Source organism: Haplochromis burtoni, unplaced genomic scaffold (genome assembly GCF_018398535.1).
Source record: "Haplochromis burtoni strain Fernald_Lab_line unplaced genomic scaffold, NCSU_Asbu1 Contig_61, whole genome shotgun sequence".
Classification (NCBI taxonomy): Eukaryota; Metazoa; Chordata; class Actinopteri; order Cichliformes; family Cichlidae; genus Haplochromis; species Haplochromis burtoni.
In genome coordinates, this window is record NW_024582422.1 from 973,871 (window position 1) to 993,064 (window position 19,194).

The 19,194-nt window shown below is 42.4% G+C and overlaps 1 protein-coding gene across 1 annotated transcript in view; it reads right to left on the minus strand.

The window, feature by feature from the left end:
- wwc3 (WWC family member 3) overlaps positions 1-19,194 on the minus strand; it is a 42,370-nt gene that overhangs the window by 5,170 nt on the left and 18,006 nt on the right. The window contains exons 2-19 of the mRNA XM_005922981.3: positions 17,761-17,870; positions 17,359-17,559; positions 16,888-16,964; positions 14,008-14,087; positions 10,034-10,163; positions 8,496-8,639; positions 8,257-8,330; positions 6,302-6,550; positions 4,840-4,929; positions 4,025-4,596; positions 3,421-3,541; positions 3,077-3,157; positions 2,900-2,986; positions 1,938-2,133; positions 1,674-1,844; positions 1,073-1,164; positions 822-969; positions 569-733 (exon numbers count right to left, since the gene is read on the minus strand). Coding sequence (XP_005923043.1) covers positions 569-733; positions 822-969; positions 1,073-1,164; positions 1,674-1,844; positions 1,938-2,133; positions 2,900-2,986; positions 3,077-3,157; positions 3,421-3,541; positions 4,025-4,596; positions 4,840-4,929; positions 6,302-6,550; positions 8,257-8,330; positions 8,496-8,639; positions 10,034-10,163; positions 14,008-14,087; positions 16,888-16,964; positions 17,359-17,559; positions 17,761-17,870 — 2,788 coding nt within the window. The remainder of the gene's footprint in view (positions 1-568; positions 734-821; positions 970-1,072; positions 1,165-1,673; positions 1,845-1,937; positions 2,134-2,899; positions 2,987-3,076; positions 3,158-3,420; positions 3,542-4,024; positions 4,597-4,839; positions 4,930-6,301; positions 6,551-8,256; positions 8,331-8,495; positions 8,640-10,033; positions 10,164-14,007; positions 14,088-16,887; positions 16,965-17,358; positions 17,560-17,760; positions 17,871-19,194) is intronic.

Below are 19,194 nucleotides of genomic sequence, written 5' to 3' on the forward strand. Positions count from 1 at the left end.
TAAAGTCGTCCCCTCACAGCTGAGCAGAAACTAGCTGTGCACTTCTTTTGGTTGGCAAATGTAGACAGTAGAGAGAAATTAGTTCCGACATGAAACTGCTCACAACAGCGTTTGTGGATTTTATTTGGGTATTTTAGTAACTAGGTCATGATTTCTGGAAAGAGACACAGCTGTCAGATGATGTTTTTGAGCTATATATATTAAGATAAAGGAGACACCTCCACAGCTGATGGGCAACTCAAACCAAACAATACTGTATAAATGTTCCTGGAGGTGGGCGGGGCGCGGGCGGGTGGCAGAAAGTCATAATTATGGTTGACAAGGTTGAATGTTGTCTGTTTAACTTGCTGTAAAACAGTTAATTACATTCAAGAATGAGCTCGTTTGAACATTTTAAATACTTAAAATGAGGGGGCGCTTTCCTGCACATTGTCTGCACATTAATCGTGCACGGCCTTTTCATCCAGATGGATATACAGCATGACAGGAAAGAAAGATGAGAATTACACTACACATCTTATATTCGTATCTATATGCTGTCACTTTTATAATAAAATAAAATACTCACCCTGCACACGTACTGATTCCGAGCGCCCGGTGAGAAGGTCTGGGAGCGAACGATGGTGCTACCACGCATGAACGGCGAGGCGTGACCCCAGCGGCCTCCCCGCTCTTTAGGTCGGACTCGCACCGGCTCCGGGAACATGCCTTCTGTCATGGTCGCCTTTTCTACCTACAAAAAAATGTATGAACAGAACTTTTAATGCCAGATTTTCCCCCCCCAATAAGAATCTCCTCACTACCAAAGCGTCACCTCGTACCTTGATTGTTGAGGGTTTGCAGACTGTCTGGTCACAGCGTCCTCCGGTGGTGATGCAGATTCCCTCTGCACACAGGCCCTCTGAGCAGGGAGCGGCGAATGCAATGCTGTTGCTGCAGCCGCTGTCCACTGACTCCGCCTGCCAACTCCTGAAAAATGCACCATCCCCATAAAGGTACAAACATGACAGGGGCCAAAACGATGTATTTATTTGTCAAAGCAAAATCTAGCCTAAGAGGAGGATAATGTCACCTTTCCGACGCTGCCTCCCCAGGCTCGTCCTTCTTCTCCCGCTCCTCCAGGTGGGTGGGGGTGTTGCGTGACAGCAGATTGCATGCAGTGTCCTGTAACATCACATTTTAATCCCTCAAAAAAGATCTTCAGTCTTTCATCACTCCCCTCCCTCTGACTGCTGAGGCTGGCGCATGCAGGCTGACTTGGCTTCTGACACACATTCTTGTCAATTATGCACTTGAACAAGCTACACGCCTGCAGGCCGTTGGCTACAAGCTGCTATTCAACAATGGGAATGTGAATTTATCCAAAAGAATTAGCAGGATTACAACTTCAAGGATCCAGTGAACAAAATTAGTTTACTCAGGCTCAGCTCTTGGAACCACAGGCTGCGGCTTTATTGTGGATGTAGCAACTGTAATGTCAATCTGGTTTATATACGCGATTTGACACCTTAATGTTTTGGGCAAAATGACTATTTGGTCTGAATTCTCCCTGACCAGGTCCTCCAGACGCAGTCACACAGCCAAAGTCTTTGTTTTTAACTGATTTTTACCTGAGCAGCACCGTCCAGCTGCTTCCTGACACTGCTGTTATCGACTAAATAAAATATGTTTACCATGGCTCCGGGCCTTTGTTCGTCAACCTGGCCATCCTGGTGTCTGCGTTGGATGACGTTCCTCTGTTCAGGCCTTTGTGACTCTGTCCCATTCAACATCTGCACTCGCAGCCAGTGGTAAACCATCTCTGGGCTCCCCTCACAATCTGCCAGGCTCACCTGGGCTTTACCCTGCAGGCAAACACAGGACATTTTAATCTGAACAGCTGTAACCCCAGTCTCCACCAGCAGTGGGGTTATGGTAGCTGAGCCCTTCAGACCCACCAGCAGCTCTTCCTGAGCCTGAGGTCCCAGTGAGCAGACAGACAGCTGCAGAACGCACACCGCCAGGGCGTTTGCTGGGACAGGAATGCGGAAGCCTTCGTTGAAAGTCATCTGGGATTGTGGCTCCAATGCTGTACAACAGTAAAACGCACAGGCCCTGCTGCCGTCCAGTGAAATCAGGTGCACCTTCACATACCTGAAGAACAACGCATGAAAAGAACAATACTCAGACTTCTACTTAATGCGAATGAGTGTCCTCAGAGTGCTGAGACAGAAAAGATTCAGAGTGTTGGCTCAAGTAAAAGGAACACTATAGGAAGAAGGAAGTTTCTACTCCCTTTGTCATTGAGTCTGCCTTTACAACTATTTTAAAAATGGGCTGTTCTAAAGAGCTCAATAAATTCCTCTGTAATAGGATGAAACATATCAGTTTGTGAAATTTCTTCCCCTGATATTCCACGAACAACTGCAGGAGGCAAACTGGAGATAAGTGGGTGCCTTTAAACGCAAAGTGCAAAGATCAAGGAAAGTCTAACGAAGTACTCGGACATCCTTTTAACTGTAATGTTTATGGCTGAATACAGCTCGTGCAGTGTTGTTTTGCTGTTGATATTTTATTCTTATTCCATGTAATAAAAACAGGATAGTGAGCCAATGCACCAGCCTGTGCACCAGGCCTATCATCTCAGTGGCCTGACAGTCTCAATACGAGTTAGAAAAGATATGGGAAATTTAGCTAAACAAATTAATGATTAAAAAAAAAAAACTGCATAAATTTTTTAAAAAGTTGACTTTTAAACTAGAAATCCATCAAGTCTGTTCTTTTTAACCTAAACTGGAGTAGCAGCAGTTTCCCTGTGCATCCCGTAAACTAACCATCTGATTAATATAGAGTCATCTCCTTCTGCCACTTTAACTCTTCCACAAGTATTTCTTTCATTTTCAGAGCTGAAAGTACTCACACTTTATAGCCGTCTCTCACAATTGACCTATTTAAATTTTTGACTTGTAACAGATGCAGTCGCAGAGACTGAGAACTGGACTCCCACCTGTGAAGAGAGAATACAGTTCATCCAGAGATATTAACGAGGAACGAGCTTTGCCACCCACGCACTGTCTGCACCAACTTGTTTACTCACAGCAGTCCCAGTTGGATCTGGGTGGGCTCGCTCGCAGACGTCAGCTCTTTCATGTATGACATCTCATCAAACTCCTCCGCCCTGTTGGACGAATGGAAAAATGGTGAATGAGCAAAGAGTTTTCCCACTTTACTGGACACAAGCTTTTTGTTTAGTCTACTAAAGGTAGTCAAGCCTCTATGGACAGGATTATAACTACCTGAATTTATAATGAAATGCAATGCCATGCAAACACCACAGTCACAAATTCTGAACGTGTTCTTATTTCGGGTGTAGTACTCTCCTTCTCCACTAGGAGGTGTTAAAGTTTAGCTTTAATACTGTGAGAATGGACCTCTACTCACCTTCTGCCCCAGGCCTCAAACACCCCGCTGTCGGTGGCCAGAGCATCCTCAGAAACACCTGCAGAGACTCTCCTGGCTCTCCTGCCACTTCTGTTGGCACTGTTTCCCCTCAGAGTAACTCCTACAAAGATTTGGAGTCAATTCAATGCATTAGCAGGTAGGCTTTAGCATTTTAGGTAAAATCATATCTTTAGAGTCTCAGGAAGACAGCCTGCCTCAGGAAAAGCAGCTCACAGAATGAGTGAGCTGTTGTCTCTTGCTGTCTTTTACTGATTAGACATTGTGTCATTTAGAATTTCTGCTCTTTTGCCTTTATTCTTTTATTGAGATCATGATAATTACCCACAAACTCAACTTCTTTGGGGTTTCTGTGAACATTTATTATAATTAAATCAAATTAAGTAGCTAAATATCTTGGCAGAGAGTGAATTTTGACTTTATTGAATGTCTACAGTGACGATAAGGAAATGTGCTGAAAGGCAAAACAAGATAATAACAGCAAAACAGAAAACAGCACAGTGTCCGTTTTAATCATTTTGACCCATTAATATAACATTTTTTTTGTGAACTCCGAGTTAGGTTTATACAGAGTTTCTTCGCTTACCTGTGGAGGTGAAAGCCGCCTGAGCCCCACTGTCTCTGTGAATCTTGTTATCCAGTTGATGCACAGCGGCCGGGCTGACCGTTTCCTCACTGCTTATCATGGAGGTGTGTGATAGGGTTTGTGACTGCGCCCGCAGCCCCTCTAAAATACCGCGGCCCGCCTGCTCCATGTATTCCTCCGTCATCTGGGTGAGGGGACAGTCCTGAGGGGCAGAGTGGTAGGGCGTGTCCATTGGCGAGCTGGGCGGTGACAGGGAGGAGAGCGAGGAGCGGGAGGACAGCGAAGCCAGGGACTGCGGGGTGTCGTGGGAGCGTTTGGTTTTGCTCTGGGTCAGAGGGTCGGGGGTAAACATGGAGGAGCCGCTTGAGACGGTCTCTGGGGGAAGCAGGTAACGGAGGTGAGGCTCAAGGGGCTCTCCAGCGCCCTCGTGGCGCTCATATTGGGGGAGACCGTAGATGTCACTGAAACTGATGGAGCTGAGGGAGCCTCGGCTGGACGCCAGGGAACCCCGGCTGGAGGCTAAAGAGCCGCGGCTGCTGCTGGACGACACGGTCAGAGAACTGGCCGACAGGCTGGAGGCAGACAAGAGAAAGGAGCAGGAGAGAAATGGGTAGAAATCTAAATAATGCCTTTTATGAATTCAGTAAATGAAAACTTTATTATAGTTATTTAAAGCTGTCTGCACTTCTGTTTTATTTTGATTACAATTTCACTTTCATTTAAAACTCCCAGTGGTGGCAAAACTACAGAACATGTGACTCATGAGAGAGCAGACACAGACAATGACTGAGGAACTTTAGGAGTGTGTGCTGCACCTTTTCAGCTGGGAGTGAAGGTAGGTGGTGATGCGTGTTGCCTCCTCCAGCTGTCTCAGCAGAACATTCCTCTTCTCCTGCTGCAGGATCCTGTTGGGAGATTCACTTCGATGTATAAGAAATCCAGAGTTCAATGTATGGCACCACATATCAGCCGGCAGGCTTGTGTAACAGCTCACTGCGTTTTAATCTTGCAGGATAAACTGGGCTACGAGGGCACTGGTATATTCCCTCTAGAAGAACACAGCTGCAAACCTAATCTGATAGTGAACGAGATACACTATGTTATGGTTTCATGTAAGGAGAGTTATTTGAGGCATCCTTCCCCTGATCAGCTCATTTTTATACACACTTCCAACCCATTCTAAAAGGTTTTAGTAAATGTTTCAAAAGTGTGCGATAAAAAGCTGAAACAAAGCGGGCAATAAATAAAAATATCAGTAACAAATTGTTTCTGCATGGAAACTGTTTTGAGTTTTCTTTGGTTTTGTCATTTTTCCAGTGTGAACAAACCACATACGGAAACCTGCTGACAGTTAGTATGTAGTATGGAAATGGACACAAAGTCCAACAGCTCACTGCGATTTATGATGATGGATTTACAGCTTTTCATTTTAGTATGTGAGTATATGTGCATCCCCTTGATACAAAAAGAAACCCCACAGGCTGCTAAGTTCACAGACATATGACAGCTATGATGCAGGCAGTGGAGGCGATGATGGGGCAGAGAAGATAATAATTTCCAAATGTGTGTAAAAAGATTGGAAATACTGATGCCCTGTTAACATTTAAACACAATGTGTACCACTCTCAGTTCATACAGTGTCAACAAATTATTGTTCCAAGTACCTTTAATGGATGTAGAACAATATGACGTGTTAGGTAAAGCAAGCTGATTTAAAAAACAAAAAAAACAAAACAAAAAAAAAAAAAACAAACTGGCGGCACTTCACAGGCTCCATTACTCGAGAGGACCACATGACATCTCAGCATTTCCATCTATATGACTTTATATTTTCTTGCTATAAACTTCTTTCCATTTGTTTCTCTGTGGCTTCTCTTGTTTTGTTGTTTTTATGTCTTTCTTGCTTATTCCATAAATATGAAAATGTTTGTATAAAGAGTTGTAATTTGAACTGTGATACACATTTTTGTTTACTCGATCGCTTGACTACTGTTATGGTGAGACCATTCACCTTGAGATTATCTTCATTTATGACACAAAATAACCTTTGGCTTCATTTGGCATCTGTTTGGATGTGGAATGAGTCTTCAGGTGTCTTTATTATTATATATCCAATATGGTGCTATTGGTGTGTTCTGGTGATAACTGTTACTTATTAACCTGATATTTATTAAATAACGTTAAAGTGCACCTCACTGTAAATTATCACTCTTACTGTATTATTTGTTTATGCATCTTAAATTTGCCTGTCAGAGAGCACGCTGTCATCATTCTCACCTCTGATTGGCTCCCTGGCTTTGGGAGCTCTGTGCCCTCTGCACCTCCTCCTCCAGCCTGGAGCGCTCCTCCTCCAGCTCCAGCAGCTTCTCCGGCAGGTGCTGCTGCTTGCTGACATGAATGATCTCCTGCAGGAGGGCCTCCTTCTCGCGCAGGAGTTGCAAGAAGTCCCGGTCGCGGTCTGCCTCGGCCCGCCCCGACCAGCTCTCACTGTCCAGCTGTGCTAGCTGGTGCTGTATGCTCTGCACCCTGAGAGAGGAGCGGGAAAGATTACACATGCTGTATAAACCCTTTACATTTTTACATCGTAAATTTCACGTCCACTTTAAAATTCACATACCATGATTAATAAAAAAATAAAAATAAAAAAAATCAGTCTTTCAGACTCAGAACTTCATGATAATAGTTGTGGTTTAAAGTTTACATACACTCACATTCACAACCTCTGTGGCCCCATATTAAGATTTTTATGAGCGGCTGCTGAATAAATGCTACCTGCAGCATTATGTACAGCTTCTGTTTACTCTGCACAAGTGTTTATAGCAACACACGTACAATCGGCTCCACTTAAGACTGCACACTTGAGCCCTGCTGACGCTTCATGCTGTGATTTATAATGACAGCATTCAGTGTCTGTAATTTCTGCCCGAGCTACCTGCTGCATCAGCGAGTGCTCTTACAGGTGTATACGATCCAGATGTTTGCTCAGAGTTAATTCGGTTCTCACAGAGTGATTTCTCAGCTTGGATGAAATAACTGTGTTTATGTGAGATGGATTTCAGACAGAGTGACTCAGTGACAGAGCATGCAAGTTTCCACAGGTCTCCCCCCTCCCTGCCTCTCTTCCCCTCCTGATGTCATGGTTGGCACTACAGCTGCTGGGTCACAACAGCAACATGAATCTTTTTTTTTTATTTTTTTTTTATGTGTATCGAGCCAAAGTAATAACTGAGGATGTTGCTGCTGTAACCTCTTTATAGCTGGAAGACAGTCTGACCAGGAATCATTAGACAACACAAACATCAGAAGTTTGTTCTAGATTTTCTCACCGTCTGTCATTTTTGTGAACTGGGTCATATAATTTCCACTGTAATTTAATTTTCTTATAATAATGACACATAGTTTGGATAAGGCATGACCTGAGTGTGAAAGCAAAACCGATTTACTCGTTTAACGACCCTCTCCTATGGCCATGAGCTGCGCAATCCGCCAGAACAGCATCACAGATACAAATGACCTAAATGAGCTTCCTCGTAAGAGTGTCAGTGCATATAGGCACGTAGGGTTGGTACGCAGTACTGGGACACATGACGACATCAGCTGGATTAGCTTCTGATTTCAATGTCTCACTTTAATCTTTGATATGATTTTGAATCCAGCCTTCAAACAGTTGAGAATTTCCACTGACTGCTGTCACATCATCACATTTGTCCTCAGTGAATTAGTGAGAGATGTTCCCTTGATTTTTTTGAGAGATCCTGATATGGTGACCAAACTAACACATAGATTTAACCGAAGTGGCCCGAGTCACATTTACAGCCCAAATTACTGGACGAACCTGTGCTGAATTCGTAAGCACCCTTTTTTTTTTAATGTAAAGGAATTCCATGCTTTATCCAGTGTTGATTTTGCCAACATATAAGTTGGTCTATGCTATAGGGTGAGCTGGGATATATTTAGCCAAACAGTGTCTATATTAAATCACCCTGCGGAGAAACAGGGTTTGACATGGAGGCTGGCGGTGGGCAGTCCTCTCCCTTTGGCTGTGTGCACAAAGGCAGCACACAGTCAGCAGCAGCAGCGTGGCCAGGCAAGAATGTGACCACCCAGCTCATTCTGCCGGCCAGACATCGCTCAGCAGCCACGTCCACCGGGCGCAAATACTATTCATAACACATCCTCCCACTGCTGGTGTGTCATAGTAGTACGAATAACAAACAGCCAGGCACACTTACTTTTTCTTGGCTTCCTCGTACTGCCAGTTCAGTTTCACTTTGTCCACCAAATATGAGGAGTCTTGGGAAACATACTGAAGAGAAATAAGGCAATGGACCAGATTACACGATACGATCAGATTATTTGGCTTTAGTCATTTCAAATTTATGCAGGGAGTTAAATAAAGTAATACACTCATCATCTGGGATGCTGACTATTAATTTAGGGTGAGACAGGGAGGTGTAGCGGCGTCTCCTACCTCCCCCATGATGTCAGTCTGACAGCCAGTGTCACAGTACTGCTGCAGATTGTCACCCACGGTCCCAGTGCTGTTCGCCATCTCGCTGGCCGAATCGCTCACCGACAAGCTGCTTTGGAAGTTAACAGTCAGCTTAGCCAGGCTCTGTGAGAAAGAGGACACGTTATGTTCATTTCCAACTCCATATTTATACTCTTAAATAATTCAAACCTTCGGATGATTCAGAGTTCAAAATAATCTAACTTATACCGGGATATGTTAGAGATATGACTTCATTTTAATAAACAGTCAAGAGTAGTTTTTGTTCTTTGGGAACAACGGCCTGCTTCTTTCTTATTCACACACGTGTACTCCGTCTTGCTTCTATTGATTTTCACTGCAAGATGTTAGCGAGACCTGCTATGATGTACGGTTTATGGACAGCGGCACTGTCGAAAAGACAGGAAGCGCATCTAGAGGAGTTGAAGATATTAAAGCTTTCATTGGGAATGACAAGAATGGACAGGATAAGAAATCATTATAATAAAGGACAGATTAGGTTGAGTAGACTGGAGAGAAAGTAAGAGAGGCTGAGACAGTTCAGACAGTGGACATATTGGACAAAGGATGTTTAATATGGAGCTGTCAGACAGCGAGAAAAGAGGAAGACCTCAGAAATTTCATGAAGATAGTGAAGGAGGTACATGCAGAGGGTTGGTGTGACAGAAGAGGATGTTAGGAATAAGGTGAGATGGATTCAGATGACCTGCAGTTGTGATCCCTAAAAGAAGCAGTCGAAAGAAGAAGAAGAAAAAAGGTTCAAATTTCTTTGGTGGTCACCAGTTACGGTCACTTAAAGATAGCTTGGAAAATGCCCCCACAGCCAGAGTGGTAAAAAATAAAAATAAAATAAAAGTTAACATCAAACCTTCTAGTAGAAAGAATAACATAAATACTGAAGGCCAAAGAAGACGAGTCTGAAAAGGTCTGGAGACCGTTTTTTACTTTCTCAGTTATCAGTGTAATTGTTTATTGTGAATCATGCAGAGTTTGTTTTTACTGAATTATTACAGGGAGTTTTTAGCCAAATTAAATGCCTCTGTTTTAGTTTATGTGAGTAGGTGCTTTAACGTGTTTGTATGATAAACGTTTGATCGTTTGCTTTTTCTTAAATGCCTCGTGTGAATTTTTCTTTTGATAAAGAAAAAAATGTGTCAAAAAGTGTCATCTGCCTCCACTGCGTGCTCAAAAATAGATCGTGATGCTGCCAGGAAATGCATCTGCAAATGTGGTCATCATTATCATCCTGTTACCGCTCGATTATTCATAAATTATTGCTGCGTCGTATATTTTGGTTTGCTGACAAAACCTGAAACTTGGTGGGTGATTCAGATGTCTGGAAATGTGCTTTAATAATAGACAATGAGGCGAAGTAGCAGAGGCTGACAGACACTAGAGGTCAGTATCGAACATGTCAACAACAAAAAAAAACAAACTGAGAACTTCTGAAGCTAGCAAGTCAACATGATCTTTAAAGAAGAAGGGGAAAAAAGAGACACCTGGATGAGGTCCTGCCTCTCCTTCTCGCCTGTGCTGATGGCCTTCTTGATGCTACGCAGTTCGTTGAAGATGGCTTGAGCCTCGTCCAGCTTGTAGTTTGTCTGACTGGAGGACATCTTTCTGTCAATCCTGGAAGGTAAAAAAAATACACATTTTATATCTGCTAAGACACTCTTGGCTTTTGCAAAGTATAATGAAGCTCTGATGTACAGCAAGGGCTCTCGAAACATTATGACCCAGTAGCATGTAATGTGGTTTATTTTGATTTTTTTTGTTGTTGTTTTGTAGTTCGTTTGGGGTTTTGTTTTTTTACTTTAAAGTGGCTGTTACATTCATTGAAAGTAAAGGTAACTATCAGGGTAACTGAAGGCCCATGTGACTAATTCCCTGTGATGGGAGGGCTTTTAGGGCCTTGTTTATGAAGGACAGGAGAATGGGGATGGCTTTGTGTGGCATCAGCAGTGATGTGTACACTCCTCTGATTTTTATAAGGAAGAGCCAGCGAAGCGTGAAAGGGAAGCTGTTCAGAATTACTGGTCGATCTACGTTCCCACCCTCACCTATGGCCATGAGCTCTGGGTAGTGACCAAAAAAAAAAAAAAGAACCAAAGGGCAGAAATCAGCTTCCTCTGAAGGGCAGCTGGGATGTCCATTAGAGACAGGGTTCAGGAGTAGAACCACTACTCCTCCAAACTGAAAGCAGGAGGAGGTGGTTTCCCAGCACATTTGATGTGAGGCGTTCCTGGACTTACCAGGAAGAGGGCCTGTGGCAGACTCACTGCATGCTGGAGGGTTTATATGCCTCTCCTGGCTTGGGAATGACTCAATATCCCCATGAAAGAGCTGCAGGAGATGGTGGGAGAGAGGTCTGAGCACAGGGCCCAGATAAGCAGTAGAAAGCTGGTGGATGAAGGGAAGCCTGCTGTGATGGTAACACTAGAATAGTTAAATGTGAAGAGAAATGCCACCTTGTTCTTGTGTTTTGTTTCTTTATCACAGTATGACATGAACTGTGAATTAATTAAATGTATAGTAGTGCAGTCAGCACTCATGGACGCCCCATAAAATGTTAATAAGGGCAGTCTTTAACCCACAGGCCACACTCTGAAAGCCCTGGTCCCAGAGGGCAAACCTTCATGGTTTCAGTATTTTTCCTATGTTCTTAAAAAGCTTAAAACCAAAGATGTTTGAAAAGACATCTGCTGAAAATCAAATTCAATCCAACTAATGAACTGAGCTATGAAGACAACACAAGACAAACCAGTTTTTTTTATGGTCCGACGGTTTTAACAAGCTTGTGTTCTCGTGTGTGTTTTTGGAGTTACAGCTTTTTTAATTTGCTACGTCTCTAAGTAGCTTTGCTGCACTGTAACAATGTAAAGTTTCCCTTTATGACCTCCAGGGAGAAAAGTTGCTGCACGGCTGTAGCTAGCATGGGTCCTAATGAACTAAACTAAAGGTATATCAGCATCATGTATGTCGGTGATTTTCTAAGTGAGGTTGAGATGGATATATGAAGCCCGCAAACTGAACATTATTAGTTAATAATATAAAAAGATTTTTAAACAAATATATTATTTTTTTCTGATAATCATTCATGAGTCTTCTGTCATTTTTGGGCTTCCATAGAGGTCGATATCAGAACTAAAAGTTTAAACTTATGTTAATGATTTCAAGCATCTTTGTTCATCTTTGACTTTAAGACAGGATAAAACTGAAATGGATTTAATTTCGGACACTAAAAGTAATAAGAGTAATTACCAAAAGAAGCACAAGGATTAAGAATGAGAGCTAATCGGCTCTACTGAACTGTTATTTATCACCAATCTGACTCTTACCTACCTTTACTTTCTTATTTGTATCTAAAGTAGTTTAAAATTAGGAATGAATCTCTCATTCACTTGCACAACAAGATACGGTGCTTTGTATTGGGAAAACTTGTCAGTGGTGAGTAAAGTCACAAAATAATCTGATGAACATCTGAAGTCTTACTGTATTGTATTCATGAATGAGTCAAGTGTTTCTTTAGACTGTGGTTAGTTCAGAAATACTGAAACTGCATGTGACAGACTGGTATAAAGGCTCCGTTCGTTTACTTTCAACAATCAGGGATTGTTTGGGCTCTCCCTGATTTAGCAGGTGAAATCTCTGCGTGGGTTTATCCTACAGATCATGACATTAAAAAATAAACAAAAACAAATCGCAGTACACCAAATATGACCTATCTGCGCATTTCATCATGCTTGCAGAGTAAATTTTGTATCCCTAGTCTGTGTGTGTGTGGTTAGGTAGGTGGTTGGTTGGTGGGGAGCTGGAAGAGCACAGGACCGTGCCTCCTCCGTTAGTGGACCTGGCACGTGGCCTCCCCTCTCGCCACAACCCGCTTCCTTCACTCTCCTTCAACAGCAGGTACTGTTCATCCACCCGACCCTGCCTCTTCCTCCCAAAACAAGCCCTGCTTTGTTCCCCCCGGCCCATTTGCAGGGCCGAGGAGTTTATAGGTTTATGTGTTTAGCAGAAAACAGGACACTGCCCACCCTTCTGTGCTTGGCTGTATTGAACCGCCCCACCTCCCCCGTGCCGTACAGCATCATATATGCTTACATTTATTTTAGTTCAATTCTTAGAGCTGCTGATTGCGATGTTGGCTACAGAAACAGGTCAGAGGAAGCATGTGAAGCATCCAAAAATTCAGAGAAATTCATCAAGATAAGATGGAGAACAGATGAGACGTCTGTATGGCAAACTGTCCAAAAGATTAAAACTCCTAAGTCCAACTCCTGAATTCTTTAAGTCGAGCAATGAAGATTAAGGAGCAGGAGGGCTCTACACCAGAAACTGCTGGTTTGCTTTATCTGATGCGACATGGCGTGGAGAACAATTAGCTATATCGCTGACAACAGCTGAGATTGGAGGAAAAAAAAAAAAAATCCCCAAAACAACAGCCGTAGGGTTCCTCATGGCCTCAGCCCTACCGGGTGACCCAGAGGGAACAAAGGGACGCGCACACACATACACAAAGGCTAACAAAGACATAAACACGCATATGAGCACGTATACACGCACGTAAAAAAATTCAAGAAGAGGATGCGTCTCCGTTTTCTGCAAGCTGTGTATTCTCCTGTCTATTCTGGGAATCACTTGAGTTGTGTATTATCTAAGAGATAAGGGACTCTTTGCCAGGACTCAGGAAGTGCAGAGGAATTTGCTGCCAGATATCTCTGTGTTTTTGAAACTGCTTTCAAGCCCACACCTCCCCCCCCTTTTCACCCCCTCCACCTCTACCCCCCCTTCTCCATGGAACAACTTCCTCTCCGGGCTGAGCCTTGGCTCTCTGCACTCCACTGGTGCATCCTCTTCCTGAGGTGGAGTCCCCTTTTCCATCAAAAACTCCCTCCATTTGCCTTTTCTGAAACATTCTCTCTTTTTTTCTCCTCTCAGAGGTGGAGCTTCTATTTCTAACATGAAATTTGGAGCTGCTTAGAAATGTTCCCAGCACAGGAAGACGCCATGTGAATGTGTGTGAAAAGCAACAAAAACTAGAAGAAAGTACAATGAATAAAAGAGAAAAATCACTTGAAATCACAAATATATTCCTATTAACTTAAATATCTTCTTTTTCTTTTTTAAATGAGTCAAAGGCCTTTTTGCTTGAAATCTTTGAAATTTGAATCAGTCTTAGGTAAACGAAATCGTGTCTAAACTGTGAGCAGTGGAAACTGTTTTAAAAGATTATAATATTTAAATTTGAAAGCTCTGTTCAACAATATAGACAACATAAAAGTGTGGCGAGGAAAGGGAAAAGGTTTTAAAGGAACCTAAAGGATGAGACCAAACATACAGTGTGAGAAAGAATAAAAAAGGGAAAAGGCCGCTGGGTGGGGAGCAACAAGGCCGACTGTTGTAGGAAGGAGAAAGGCGGCCATGGGAGGAAGGGTGGGCCTGGGACACACAGAGGCAGAGGAACACTCACTCCTGCAGGGTCTCCACTCCCATTTCCTTATACTGCAGCTCCTGCTTCACCTGGGCCAGCTCCTGCTTCAGTCGGGAGAGCTGCGGACAGAAGCGAGCACCGGGTTAGCGTGGCACACAATGGGCTTCTCTCACCACCGACACCGGCCAAAAGTGCCAAGTCACGACTATTCACATACAGGAATGCTCAGCTATGTTTATATAGAGGACCGCACGCACGCACGCGCGCGCGCGCACACACACACACACACACACACAGAGGCGTTTTGTGCATGAGAGGGTTTAGAAAAATAGAAATCTATAATTGATATGGTGGCTGTGAAGTGTGACCCAGTTAAAGATTTTTAAAAATATTATTTTAATATGAAATAGGGAAAGGGAACTGTTTCAGAGTTACAGAGGGCACGTGAATTTTAATTTATCAAGTTTAGAGACAAAAGGTTAGGAGAAGGCCCGTAATACAATATATAGGGAGTCAAGATTTTTTAAAAAGAGGCATTATTCTAATTTATCTGATGTTTGTTGAATTATTTTTAAACACAGAAGCAACAAAGTCAAAAAACTGCAGCTCTTCTAATGGCCACTTGAGGCTGACTCCAGGTTACAGCAGAAATAAACATGTTTAGAGCCTGTTATAACAAACAGGTCACTATGGATAGTTTCCCCTAAACCTCAACTGCACAGAAGGTCTTTTCTTTTTAATAATTCACCTGTTTGAACATATTTTGGGCATAATGTTAGTGCTGTGGCTGCTTTGACTAAAGTTTTCTTGCACTAACAGCTACAGCTGCGAGCTGAATGCAGTACAAACACATTGATCTTACACCTGCCTAATGAGAATCTTCCTGATTTAAGGGCCCTTTTTTCTCCTCGCAATCGTTTCTTCCTCGGTGTGTGCACAAATTCATGAGGGCCACATCGATAAACAACACAGATACCATTTACATCCCATAAGTAAAACCTAGAACGATATTCAGATCCTTACAAGGAAGATGATGTTGCTTTAAAAAGGCTGCCAACCTGTTCCAATAAATATTGTTCATATCTGGGACAGTGTCAGACTTTGCTTATCCTGTAGCCTACACAAACTGCAGTTAAGATGCTTTTGATGAGGTCATGCCATACTCCTATTAGAAAGAAGAGCTTATGAATGCTTATGTCAGTATCCCAACATGCTGACAATGGGAATGTTAACAGAGGGGAGTTATTACAGTTACCACAGAGCATGCGCTCATTGAACATCCCACTGTTTCAAATGAGGTCCGCCTATGTAGAAGGAATCTCTGTGAAAGAAACAGTTCAGTCTTCAGACCGCTCTAAATTCTCAGTTCCACAAGTTTTTTCTACTCTTGGCTCCCTACGAGCTCAATGAGAATAAACAGCTTTAATATGAGCCTCTCAGGCACACAGCTACACCCGTATGCTGTTAAAACCCTCAGTTTTTAAAAGACAACCAATCAGCAGAAAGTCTGTTTTAAAAGTGGGAGGGGCTAAACAATTCATTCCAGAGTGTGAGCTGATGGCAAAGACAGTATAAACAGGGATGAAGCTTTCTGCCTTCTTTCTGAAGGCGACCAGATGGCCAGATGGAGGATTATCTGTGTTATAGAAAGGAAACTCAATGTCTAAAAACCCATCAATCACAAGTCGTTACCCAATGGATGGGCATTTTCACGGTCAGACCCCGCCCCTCACAATCAGATCCGGTCTGCGGCAACTACGATGGAGATGGAGAAAACTCATCGAAGCTTCAAAAAAAAAAAAAAAAAGATAAAAAGTGACATGACACTAGCTCGATCCACCTTTTATACTGTCTGTGGGTGATAAGGTGCACCAAGGCCCAGTATAAAATAAACCAAGATCACTGTAAACAGTAAATCACGTAAAGCTGAGCTTGTAGAGTCCAAGAATAATAACAATATGGAGAGGGAAATGAACACGTGTATCTTTTAAGGTCATATTAGTTTTTAAATATCCATCGCTTCCGCTTATCCTTTCCAGGGTCGCTGGAGCCTATCCCAGCTGTCATTGGGCGAGAGGCGGGGTACACCCTGGACAGGTCGTCAGTCTGTCGCAGGGCTAACATATAGAGACACAGACAACCATTCGTGCTCACATTCACGCACAGAGTCACACCTATTAATAATTTAGATTAATCAATTAACCTATCCCCACTAACTGCATGTCTTTGGACGGTGGGAGGAAGCCGGAGTACCCGGAGGGAACCCACGCAAACACGGGGAGAACATGCAAACTCCACACAGAAAGACCCCGGCCTGATGGTGGAATTGAACTCAGGACATTCTTGCTGTGCGGCTACCGTGCGAACCACCGTGCTGCAAGTTCTTAATAGAGAGTTACAAGTGGATACAAGAGGTTCCAATCAGTCTAAAACTATTTCATTGATTCATTGATATTACTGTAATGATGGTGGTCACATAAATGAATCCTAATATTTAACACAGATTTTATTGACCTTCATTGATTACCAGGAAATCTGAGTTATCTGGTCTTTAATCACTGTAAATATGTTTATTTATGGACGTTGCCTAATTTGTCAATATAATCTTTAAAGAAACTCAATTTCTCTGATTTGTCGACAGATTTCTTCAGTAACATCAAAATTACACCTTACTCAACACTTCAGGTTAAAATGTTGTTCATGCAGGAGAAACACCCTCGCCCATAGTACTGATCAGAGAGAAATGTCCTATATAACCCCATCAGGGACCTCAGCTTGACCCCTTCATGATCTCATCCTCATCCTCCTGAGGCCCCAGGCCAGAGCCACTGTATCCTGTAGGGGCCACACCCCAGCCCCTTTCTCTGCCCAAAAGGGCCCCTCACTGCAGCCCATTGTTCTCCTGCGATAATGACTTACCCGCTCTCGTCTACAGGCTATTTCCATTTTGATTTGGTCAGGGTCGTATTTCGCGTTTGAGGAGGAGCCAGAGACCGCTGTGGACACACAGAAAGGAAAAGCAGACAGGTTTGAGTTAGTTAGCCGTGATGATTTTAAGGTGTCATCTCTCAGATGCCCCCTGGACACCGTTTGTGTGACAGCTGGCAGGAGTCAGGGTTTATTGGGTGGAGGTAGTTAAAAGGGAGGATTTGGAAAATTTTCTATAGACCTGCACCCCTCCCAAAAGTCTTTAAAGGGATATCAGCAGTAATACATGTCCAGACTAGATAACTGGGTCAGCCAAGGTCATGTTTGGTTCCCATGAGAGCTTCAGGCTCATATTTTTCGCATCCATTTTCATTCCTTTCTGTTCATCTCCTTTGTGCATCTTATTATAAACAAAATATGGTGTACACTATCAGACGAGTGAAGGACATCTGTGCGTCTTACTGCTGGTGATGGAGCGATTGTCCTCAGAGAGCTCATGGAAGAGCATCATTTCCTGCTGAGCCAGCTCCAGTCGCTGTTGCTTGACCAGGTATATCTCCTTCTTGGCTTTGAGGGCCTCCTGGGCCACCACAAGGTACTCCTTCAGCATGTGCTCCTGCTCCTGCCGCCATTGAGTCCGCGGGTTCTCAATCTGGGTGGTCTCTGACAGGACGACAAAGACAGGAGTCAACAAATAATTGCACAAAGACATGTGAAACTACAAACTATAAGTACACTGTATTAAAATTCAGTGGGCTTTCACTCTGCCAAGTTATAGTCAAATAAAGTCTTTTTAATACAAGTTGCATTTACTTGTGCTTAATTTTTATGCTGAGGGGACAAAAGCCAAGTTAATGTACTCACTGTTAATGTGGTCAATGTAGTAAACTCCCACTTGTTGGTCATAAACTTCCTCCCACCCGAGAGGCAGCTCATCTCCAACACAGTCGGCAAACGTCAGCGGTTTGGTGATCCTGAAAATTATTGAGAATATTTCAGTGCAAACAATAACCTGCAATGAAGATCATATACAGAATAAAAACATGTATCCTGCAAACTCTCACTTCTTTTTCAATATCAAAACACTGATCAATAAACCTCACTACATTCCCATCCTGTCTCATTTAAACATTCATACAAATACATTTTCTGCCTCATTTATTATGTACATACAGTAAAATGGTGTGTTAAGTTCTAATGAATAAAAGCAAACATTTATTCTTTATGTGTTCGTGTGGTTAAATGACCAAAACAGTTGAGAACGTGTAATACGAGAAAAACAACACAATTCAAAAATGCAAAAATACATTTCACAGAAATTGGCATAAAAAACATCAAACATCATAACCTGAAATGCACCAATCAAATAACAAAGTTGCTCGATATACTATAAGTGGTAGCAGGCAGGTGAACCCTGCCTGCTAAATCTTTCACAAATGTACCTATGACCTTGATACAAAATTTTGCATAATTAGTAGGGGTGGGGGGGAAAAAATCGATACTGTGTAGTATCGTGATATTTTGTTTGCTAATAATGTATCGATACAGGGACAGCAGAAATCGATATTTTGTTACAAAAAAAGTGCTCTGACTTCAGAGCATGTCATGTTGATCCTTTTTCTGAGCAAGAATCCTGACATTCCTTCACTGTCCAAATGTGTTTAACTTTTTTTTGGCAGCAATAAACATGAGAGTTTACTTATTTTAATTTAAGACATGTTTTATTTTAATTAAGTTTAGAACTTTTTTATTTAATGTAAAATTATATTTTGTTTTAATTTACTTTCAAATTCTTCAGTTGCTGAATGGGCTGCATAGTTTTCATAAATTGCATAGTTCAGAATAGCTATAATTGTACCAGATGGTTGCATTCAGTTAAGTTGGGCTAGACTGTAGTACAACAATAAAAATGACTGAAATGAGAGAAAGACTGAGTGCGAGGCTTTGATATTAGATAAAATGAATATTGATAAACCTTTATGTACAGAATCTGAATATCGCAGATATTTAAAAAAAAAAAATCGCAATAATATCATATCGTGCGTTAAGTATTGTGATAATATCGTATCGTGGGATGTATGGTGATTCCCACCTCTAATAATTAGTGCATAGAGCATACTTTACATGCCATAATACCAGTATGATCTGTTTAAGCATTCTTAAACAGATCATATGCACAATACAGTCCGTGACTCCTCTGCACCATCGCTCATGACCCACTGCCACATGTCAATAGCACCTTTAAAAATATATTTACTAAAAAACATTTATGACATGTTCAATATTTGTTTTACCCGC